This window comes from Pogona vitticeps, chromosome 2, assembly GCF_051106095.1.
Source record: "Pogona vitticeps strain Pit_001003342236 chromosome 2, PviZW2.1, whole genome shotgun sequence".
Taxonomy (NCBI): domain Eukaryota; kingdom Metazoa; phylum Chordata; class Lepidosauria; order Squamata; family Agamidae; genus Pogona; species Pogona vitticeps.
In genome coordinates, this window is record NC_135784.1 from 218,535,101 (window position 1) to 218,545,873 (window position 10,773).

Here is a 10,773-nt window from a genome sequence, read left to right on the forward strand (position 1 = left end):
TAATATTTATCCCTAAATATCTAATACTATTTTAACTTATCCTCAAATATCTCTTTCAATTTATTCTTCATTATCATAATTTGCTAGAATAAATTCTGATTTACTCCAGTTTACCCTTAGCCTTGTTACTTCTTTAAAGACTTTTAAATGTCATTTAATATTTTCTACATAATTCTTTGGATCTTCAATTGTTTATAACTTAAAATCTGCAAATAAATTTATCTTAATTTTATTTTTATGCCCTATTCCTTTTATTTTGGTATCTTCTCTAATTGTGTTTACTAGGGATGTGGCGGTGCTGCGGGTTAAACCACTGAAACTTCTGTGCTGCTAGGTCAGAAGACCTGCAGTCGTAAGATCGAATCCACATGATGGAGTGAGCCCCCGTCGCTTGTCCCAGCTCCTGCCAATCTAGTGGTTCAAAAGCATGCAAAATGCAAAAATGTGAGTAGATACATTCCATGTCTAGTCATGCTGGCCACGTGACCACAGAGGATTGTCTGCGGACAAACACTAGCTCTATGTGTTGGAAACAGAGATGAGCACCGCCCCCTAGAGTCGGACACGACTGGACAAATTGTCAAGGGGAACCTTTCCCTTTACCTTTAATGATTCTCTTATCAAAGTACAGTGGTGCCTTGCAAGGCGAACGCCTCGTGGGATGAAAAAATCGCAAGACGAATGGGTCTTGTGAGTTTTTTGATGCCTCACAAGACAGGCCATCTTGCAGTATTTTTTGTTTTGCGAAGCAAGTTTTCCCATAGGAATGCATTGAAATTTAATTAATGCGTTCCTATGGGGGGAAAAGTCAGAGAAAAGTCACTTACCTGGTAGTAAGACTGAGTAGACCGAGCCCCACTCCTCCTTGGTAGCCCAGGAACAGCTGGACTCTAGCACCGAACAGCTGGCTGTTGAGAAGCAGCAGAGAGGTGGCAGCCATTTTGAGATGGACCACATGGCTGCTGCCTCTCAAAATAGCTGCCACCTCTCCAAAATGGCTGCCACCTCTCTGAACTGAAGAAGGGATGAAGACACAATGTCCAGCCAAAAATGCCACTGTTCAGCATTACATAACTGAGAAGGATGTAATATTTTGGCAATCTTAAATCCCCATAAGACTCACTATAGAATGAAAACAAGTCTGAGCCCTCTGAGCCGTGTTCTTAGTATCATGGCATGCAAACATATGAAGAGAGTAACTTCGGGTATGTGCAGAGTAAACGGAATGGAAAACAGCGGCTTTCCATTGTGAATAATTATGATCCAATTTTGAGCATTTTGGATTTACTCTTTTCCATGTATAATTAAATTTATATCCCATTCTTTTTCAAAAATTGGTCAGAGCAGCATGGATGGCTCTGCCTCCATTGTATCTGGACAACACTCTGGTATCTTAACACCACTTGTATCTGGAGGATAACCTTGTAAGGGGTGTTAGGGACAGTGGATCAAATTAATCCAGGGAGGTTTGCAAACTCATTGGTAATCTGTATATGGGTCTGCACACTCCTAATCAGACATCCTGAGTCCCCTGCTATTCTTGGACTGGAATGGCCAGAATCCCTGAACTTTGAAATTGCTAGAAGAGGCATTTTTTTCTTAATGAGACTTCATTGCTTGAGCATTTTTATAATCAAAACCTAATCTTTGTGGATTACCTGTCTGATGTTTTGCATTAACAAATTACAATACAGTGGGGTCTTGACTTGAGAACTTAATCCGTATTGGAAGGCGGTTCTCAAGTCAAAAAGTCTGTAAGTCAAGTCTCCATTGACCTACAGTGCATTGAAAACCGATTAATCCCGTAACAGGCCATTTTTGTTCCATTTTGGTTTTTTTCTGGTCTGAAGTCAAATCTCAGTCTGCAAGTCAAACCTAAATTTTGCGGCCAGAGAAGTCTGTAACTCAAAAAGTCTGTAAGTCAAGCCGTCTGTAAGTCAAGGGTCCACTGTACTTATTGCCAGGACATTTATTTTATCAACATTTTGAAAGTTCATCAGCACTGTTAATAGTGCAATTGTCACCTTTTGCATCCCATATCAGTCTTTTCTCTTCCCCACAAACAAGTGCACTGTGCATATAAACCTGCGGCCTCAGTATTGAATTCTGTGTGTCTGAAATGGATTGTAGTGCACAAACACTTACACTGAAATAAATTTGTTAGACTTAAAGTCCTTTTTAAAATATATATTGATTAATGATGCTTATCACTCTCCCCAGCCTTTGCTATAAAATATTGGCCTAGTAAGTCAGGGAAGGAAAAGTATCAATTTTACATCAATCAACAATTACATGCTGATCTATAAATACTTCTGATGATCTTCCTTTTACGTGTTAGTAGGAAAGGAGCTGTCCTTGGTGCTATAGATTTTGAAAGAAACCCTACACTCTAATCCAGTGATACACAGGTTTATGCAGAGAAAGCCACAATACTGTACCTTTTATAGCAACTGCAAACTAAAATGACCAACTCACAGGAGAGGCACATGCCTCTTTGTCTGATTCACTGCTTTGCCCTTCCTTGCTTCTGGCCAGAATACACTGGACTGCATGAATCTGTTGCATCAGGTGCCTCTGGAAAGAGGTTAGGAATGTTTTGGTTTTGGGTTTTGAGTTGGTGGTGATGGTGGTGGTTTTTTGGACCACATATCCAGAATCCCTCAGTCAACCAGTGGCTGAGTCATTCTTAGAGTTGTGGACCAAAAAATTAAAATTTCCAGGCTCTGTAACTGAATAATTTAGTTGTTCTTTGTACAGAGATACTACAAATTTTCCACTCTTTCAGCAGATTACACAGGACAGCTCATTTTGAACCACTCTACTGGGCATGCTTCCATTCCACAAAGAAGATGACTCAGCACAATGACTCACCCAGAAATTTGGGATTCCCTGGGGTTGGTGGTTCTTAAACGCATAAATAAGGAAGGTTGTTGGGACACAACAGTGAAGTGTCCTTCCCAACTGTAGGTTTTGGAGAAGGAAAGAGTATGCCCCAGCAAATTTCAAACACTATTCCAATTTCTACTCTTGAGGAGCCTTTAGGCCATATTTTGGATGAGTCACATTCCTTTTACATTGGCTAAGATGGTGGGGCTTAAAATAATAATCTTGTGCTGTCAATTCTGCCTTATGATTACCCTTTTCAGGGTTTTCCAGTTAGAGAATACTCAGATGTGTTTTACCATTCCCTTCTTCTGGGGGTGCCCTGGGACTGTGCAGCTCACCCAAGACCACACAGGCTGGCTGTATTCACAGGAGGCACAGTGGGGAATTGAATTAAAGTTGAAGTCTGAAATATCTGGAGGGCCAAAGGATTCCTACCCCTGCTGTAGCTCTTTTGCTGCTGAACTGGAAAAGAATTAGTAGATTTCCTTTGTACCCTTGCTAAGTGACCCTCTTCTTTCTCTCTGTATGATTATATCTGTTCTTGCCAGACACAAAGCTGGACATGGGAAGAAATGAGGATGTTGCACTCTATATGTTTAGAATTCTTCTCCTCTATAGACAGCTTGATGCTGTTATGTGCTGTCAAGTCACTTCCAAGTTGTATCAACCCTATCAGGGTTGTCAAGAAATATGAAAAGTCTAACTGATAAACCAAGGAAGCCAGAGCTTCTGAAGATGATTTTGGGTGTCAGCAACATATTTGTCTTCACAAAACATTGCCATGACCCTTCAAAACTTAACGTCATTCTCCAAATCCCCTTCTTTTTTCCCCTCACTCTGACCATGTTTCAAATATGTTTTCCCCGAAATACTGCTTGCTGGTCATAACTGGTAATGTTTATTTATTTATAAAGACACTATGACAATATATGCACATTTGTCACAAAATGTTATTCCTTCATGTGTTAAACAAAAACTTTGCTTGAGATCTCATTTGTGAGCCAGTAACTTGGTCTTTGAACTTTATTCAGCTGTTCCATTATAGCACCCACCCTTATCATATTTCATTGCACTGATATTAAAGATAATGTGAATTATTACCCATGATTGACAAAGAGAGGCCAGAGAACATGCATGTTATTGTTCAGAACATGAAAAACAAGAACTGTATAATGGGTGAAAGTGAAACTAATGGAAGTCATCAATATCTGCATTTAATTGTACAAAGTATCTTCAAGTATAGTCTAAATAAAAAGGCAGGACTAAAAATAAACACTGATTCAGCTCCATAATGTTTTTCACTGTTTGCACAGCAGCAGAATTCTTAGACATTCAACCAAAAAACTATCTTTACGTTTAGTTTTCATCCATAAGTCAGGATAAAAATGGGCCTTACCTAGCAAAATAGTTAGATCCAGTGGTAATCCCAACTAGGATTTCCTGTGGAAATATATAAAATTTAATTATTCAAAACACCTCCAGTTTATGATTGCGAGATACTGTGCTTCTGTATCCATGATTCAAAACACCAGAAAATGACCCAATATTGCTGCACAACATCATGCCCTTTTTGCCAGCATGAACAAACATGCCAGGTTTTACATAACAAAGGGTAGCCTGAATGTTGACAACACCAAGGGCAGCAGTCAAGGTGGTCTATGAGATACTCTCTTGTGCTCACTATAATTCACAAAGAGACATGGAGCAAGGGAAAATCCCAGAAGCTGAATTTATTTTTTTTTCATCAGTTAAACATTCCTCATCCAGACACAAAGCAATTGTCATGTTGATTTTTCAACAATCAGTTTAAAGCAACAAATAAGAAGCATGTCTTTTGTAAAGCTAATGGCTATTAATTGCCCATTCAAGACCAAACCACTCTCAAATAAGTTACATTACAACACATTTAGTTTGCAACAATGTTCTGTTTCTGGGATAAGCCATTCTCTCCCAGATTCTGTTAGGGTTTTAGCTAAATTGAGAGGAAATAGGAAAGCCTCAGTGGGGTGTTGCATGATACCTTAATCTCTCCTACTCAGAAAGTTCTGGAGTTTCAGTTATGGGGCCCCTGGTTCTATTACACCACTGCTATTATTATACATCTTATTTGGCTGTTTGGTAATTTGATGTAGGGAAAACTCCATGCAACTGGCTCATAGGTCTGTAGCATGTTGTTTCTTGCCTACTTTGATTTTTATCCTGTGCTCTTCTTCTGGCCCCATGTTTCAAGTCATGGATACTGTATATCCACATAAATACACATTCTTTACATATAGTGCTGCTGCATATTATTTTGTTTTCTTTTTGACAAATTATCTCCTTCAGTGCTGCATTCTACATGGGACTACCTATAGAAAGTGTCAAGACATTTCGGCGGTCCAAAATGTAGCAGCCAGATTGCTAACTGGAGCTGGATACAGGAATCACATACCACCACCACCACCCCTGGTTACGGCAGGTCCACTGGCTACCAACCTAATTACAGGCAGAATTCAAAATGAATCCCTAAACTGATTGAGTCCAAGCTACCTGAAGCGCCATGTCTCCCATTATGAGCCTGCTCGGGTGTTAAGATAATCAGGAGAGGCTTTTCTCTCCATCCCACCACCTTCACAGATGCATTTAGTGGGGACACAGGAGAGGGCTTTCTCTGTCGCTGCTCCAAGAATTTAGAACTCCCTTCCACAGGAGGTTAGGCTAGAATAAAACCTGTGCTGGAGGGTGGGGGAAATTCTCTGTCCATCATGAAGACTGAAATGTCTTAACAAAAAAAAACCCCTCTCCTATATATTTATAGAAATCTCTAATTGATTGCAGGGTGTAGCCATCATTCTGTGGGCTGTAACATCTGCAAGGGCAAGCCTGGGCTTGTCGTGATACAGGGCACATACAGGACATGTCTGAGCTTGTCCAGCTCATAAATGTTCAGTGTCTGGAGTTGAAACAAACAAGAAGCCTCGCCCCTTGGAAGCAAATGCATGTATTCAGATTCAGTCTGCAGAGAGAGGTGCAGATGCTCTGTGATTTGGAATGTTCTGACTCTAACTCTTCAAGATCATACCTTCACAGAGGTCATGTTTCCAATTTAGGACCCCGGTCCCAGAGCTAGGAAATGTTTCCTGTGTGGACCATCAGTCCCTGGAACCCCTGTCACCATGGCAACTGAGGGTTCTGGGAACTATTGTCCCTCAAAGTAACTTTTCCAAACTCTGTCCAAAACATTTCTTTTCTCCTAGGAGGTCTTCCTGTGTTCCTCCCCTCCTCAGCCCATATTGCCAGCTGGTCCTTGTGACCACAATGTCACTGCTTCCTTATTTGGGTGGTGGCACAGGCATTCTCCCTGGTAAACAGGTGGCTGTTTGCAGAGTGGTTCTGTTTGTGTTTCCATTGAATTTCAGGGGAAATACTATTATTGCTCAGTGGTGACAGCATTGCTAGGTGCTTTGTGGGAGTGGCTCTTATTGCTCTGTTTGCTCTTTTTTCCTGTTTCCATTTTAACATGTAAATGCATGCTGTGACAAACCCAGACCTACTGGGATATGCCACACAGTTACACTAAGCTGCCACCAACCATTCCCTATAAAAAGTCACACAGACCAGGGATGGATTTTCAAACAATAAAAAGAATAAGGTTTATTTTAAATACACACAGGGAAAAATAAACAATCAGGTGAATAATATAAAGTAACGTGGCTTAAATTCACTCAGACATACATACAGTTTGGTTCACCTAGAACCTTTAACTTAAAGCACAGACCCTGAACCCATCAGTTCTGGCTAACCAACAGACCCCTGAACCTATCAGGGTGGTACTCTGACCCACAGTAGTACCCTGTCAGACACACAGACTCCCACAACAGCTTCTTCTTCCCAGCTGCTGCTTCGTCCCAACCCAGTGTCTCACAGTTTGTCTCAGCATCTCCCTTCACCACACAGGCATCACATATTTATACAGTACAGCCCCTCCTCCTGATGTCCCGCCTTCCACTCCCCATAGGATGGAACTTTCCCTCCAAACCCATGACAGACAGGTAACATCAGTGCTGTTATGTAACACCTCCCCTCTTTATAAGTTGTTTTGTAGGGGGAAAGCTAAGGTGCTTTTTCCCAAAAAACAACCTGTATAAAACACACAACACCCATTATACCTACCATATTATACTTACTTACATTCTAAGTTAAACATTTCAAATAGGCATTTAAACATTTACCATATACATTACATCAATTTACCTTTATTAATACAAACCAATTTAAAACCAGGTACATTTTAACTTTTTGTTTTCATTATATACATATAGTCCATGTTCTTTCGCCGTCTTCAGTCTTCAGGTCTTCTTGATAAGGCGTCAGCAACACAGTTCACTGACCCTCTGACCACCTTCACTTCAAAGTCATAGTCCTGTAGGTTTAAAGCCCACCTCATAAGTTTGCTATTGTGGGTTTTCATTGTCTTTAACCATTGCAATGGTGAATGGTCAGTACACAGAATAAAATGTCTTCCCCAGATGTAAGGCTTGGCCTTCCGGATCGCGTAGACTATGGCCAAACACTCCTTCTCCACGGTTGCCAAATGTCTCTCACCTTTTTGAAGTTTCCTACTCAGGTAGGACACTGGATGCTGGTCACCATTCTCATCCTCCTGGCACAGAACTGCTCCTACCCCGCTGTTAGACGCATCGGTGTAGATGATGAACTCCCGGTCGAAGTCTGGAGCACGCAGGACAGGATAGTTGATTAACGCCTCCTTCAACCTCTGGAACGCCGCCTCACAGTCACTGGTCCACGGGATGCGGTCATCAGCCTTCTTCCTCGTCAGATCGGTCAGCGGAGCCGCAATCTCGCTAAACCTCGGGATGAACTTTCTGTAGTAGCCCACCAACCCAAGAAATGATTTGACTTTTTTCTTGGTGTTGGGTCTAGGCCAATCACGAACTGCTTCTATTTTGGCCTCCAGGGGTTTTATCACTCCTCCCCCTACCATGTGACCCAAGTATTTTATTTCTGGGCTACCCAGCTGACACTTGCTGGCCTTTACTGTTAGCCCTGCTGCACTTAACCTCTGCAGCACTAACTCCAGGTGTATCAGGTGATCTTCCCAGGTATTACTGAAGATCCCTATGTCATCAATGTAGGCCACTGTAAAGTCACTGAGCCCTGCCAAGGTCTGGTCCATCAGCCTTTGGAATGTGGCTGGTGCATTTCTGAGACCAAAGCTCAGGACTCGAAACTCATAGAGACCAAAAGGGCTGCAAAAGGCAGTTTTTTCTTGATCCCTGGGATCAATTCTTAATTGCCAATATCCCTTTACCAGGTCCAATGATGAGATGAACCGACAACCCCCTATGGTTTCAATCAGGTTGTCTAGCCTGGGCATTGGGTAGGCATCAGGAGTGGTTACACGGTTTAATTTCCTGTAATCAACACAAAACCTAATGCTCCCATCAGGCTTGTCCACAAGGACTATTGGAGAGGACCAAGGACTAGAAGAGGGGACGATTATGTTCTCCCTAAGCATCTCGTCCAGCTCCTTCCGCACCTTGTCCCTATAGGGTCCCGTTACTCGGTATGGGGATACTGCCTGCGGGGGTGCATCCCCTGTGTGGATCCGATGCATCACTCCCTTCACTATCCCCGGCTTGTTGGAAAACACCTGCTGATATTTACTAAGCAGCATTTTTAGTTCTTGCTGCTGGTCTTGGGTGAGTGCAGGACTGATCTTTACCTCCTCTGGGTTGTATTTTACTTCCCCTCTACCCTCCCAGAAGGGTAATTCCGCTTCCTCACTCTCAGCTGCTTTTATCGCGAATAAAACCCTCTGTTCCCCTCTGTAGTAGGGTTTTAGGGCATTCACATGAACCACCCTCCTTGCTTGGTTCTCCTCCTGCTCTATTAGGTAGTTCAGGTCTGACATCTTGGAAATGACCCTATATGGTCCTGCCCATTTGAGCTGCAGTTTGTTCTCCCTGCAGGGCCTAAGCCAAAGCACTTCCTCCCCTGGGTCAAAGTGCCTCTCTCTAGCTTTGTGGTCATACCATGTTTTCTGTCTGACCTTCTGAGCTTGCAGGTTTTCTGCTGCCAGCTCTAGATTTCTCCTTAGGTCATTCATCAAGGTGTCTATGTAAGTCACAACGTCTTGTGGGTCATCCTGGGTGATCTGCTCCCAATTTTGTTTGATCAAATCAAGGGGCCCTTTCACCCCTAAGTGTGCAGCAAACATGTCAGAGTGACCCCTTTGTAAGATCATGGGGCGATACTTTTCAGGTACCACCAGCTGACTTCTGATCCCATCTCCCCCTTTTGAGATATTCCTCAGGGTTTCTCTATATAAAATCCCCTTTTCCTCCAGAAATCTCACTGGGGTTTCAGGTGTTAGCTGGGCGTCAGTCACCTGTTCAAAACACTTTTGGAGAGTGGCGTCTGCCTTTTGCTCCTGTCCAAATCTGCTGTCTGTGGTTAAGGTTTCCACCACAGCTTCTGAACTCCCCTCTGCTTCCGTCTCTGGCTCATCATTACCCCCCTGAACTGTCCCTGTGGTGGCTTGTGAGCGTGTAATCACTAGCACCCGTTTCACATGTTCAGCCAGGTCATTTCCCACGAGCACGGCTGCTGGCAGAGTCGATGAAATCGCTAGCCGCCAATCTCCCCTCCAGCCTTGAAAGTTGACAGGTACCTCTGCTACTGGCAGAGAGATTACCTGCCCCTCAATCCCTGCCACCTTTATGCTCTCATTTGGGATTATAAACTCCCTGGGAATAATATCTGGATGGCACAGGGTTACCTGGGAACAAGTGTCCCGCAGCCCCCTATACTGACGGTCAAGTATTCCTACGTCCACCCCTGCTGTCTCAAACAACTGAGAATCTGTTTTTATCAGCAAGCAGCGCTTTACCTCTATAAGAGGACCATTTTCCTCAGCCTGATCAGCAGAGGTAGCTGTTCCAGACTGAGTAGCCATGGCAACAGGCTCCCTCTGTGACACTGAGCCTTGCTCTTTCTGGACACAGAACACAGCTTTTGGCTTGGTCCCACTAGAATTCTGAGGCACCATTCCTTTTAGCTGCTTTAATTTCTCACACTCTGAGATTAGATGACCCTTTCCCTGACAGAAATAACATTTTCTGGTGTATTTTGATTCTCTCTCATCTTGTTTTGGTTTTCCCTCCAAAATCTGAGGTCTTAGTTTCATGTCTGAGGGCTTCCCTTCACCATGGGCCCCTCCCCCTTGCTGGCTTTTCCCTTTTATTCTCAAATCCAGCTCCTTTTGCTTGGCCTCAAACTCAGCCCTGATCTGTAAAATTTCTTCCTCAGCCCTAGCTTTTATCTCTTTTACTTTTTCTTCAGTCTTATCTCTGATTTCTTTTAATTTAATGTCTTTTTGCTGAGTATATTTTTCAAGATCTTGCTCACTTTGTCTGACCTGAGCCTCATACTTTTCCTTCTTTGACATTTCTTCCCCTGATAAATTGTTAATAAACTTATTTAGGAACTTCAATTCCAATTGTACCAGTCTAATTTGGTGTTTCAGTTCCATCTCTTTTATCCTCATGGCCATTCCCCTTTTCTTGGCATCTGCCTCTGCCTGACAGATTTCAGCTCTTTCTTTTCTTCTGATTTCCATTTCCCTCACCCTCAGTTCATGCTGTTGGGCTAGGAGTATTTTTCTGAGTTCTGGGTTTTGTTCTCCCGTGCTGTCACCTTGCACTGAGCCAAATTCATCCTCAGAACCCTGGTCCATCTGGGGGTCTTTCATTTCACTTATTTCGGCCATCTGGCTTCGAGTCAAGGGCATAATCCCCCCTCAGAACAGGCTGCTTTAAAAAGTCAAGCCTCAAAATAAAACGACCACTTTTTTCCTTCTTGCCTCAGAACCAGCTCTCCTAGAGA

The 10,773-nt window shown here is 42.8% G+C and overlaps 1 protein-coding gene across 1 annotated transcript in view; it reads right to left on the reverse strand.

Annotated features, from left to right (window-relative positions):
- The window catches only part of LOC110077389 (uncharacterized), a 33,866-nt gene that overhangs the window by 4,710 nt on the left and 18,383 nt on the right, over positions 1-10,773 (reverse strand). Inside the window, exon 6 of the mRNA XM_078384087.1 lies at positions 4,283-4,326. Coding sequence (XP_078240213.1) covers positions 4,283-4,326 — 44 coding nt within the window. The remainder of the gene's footprint in view (positions 1-4,282; positions 4,327-10,773) is intronic.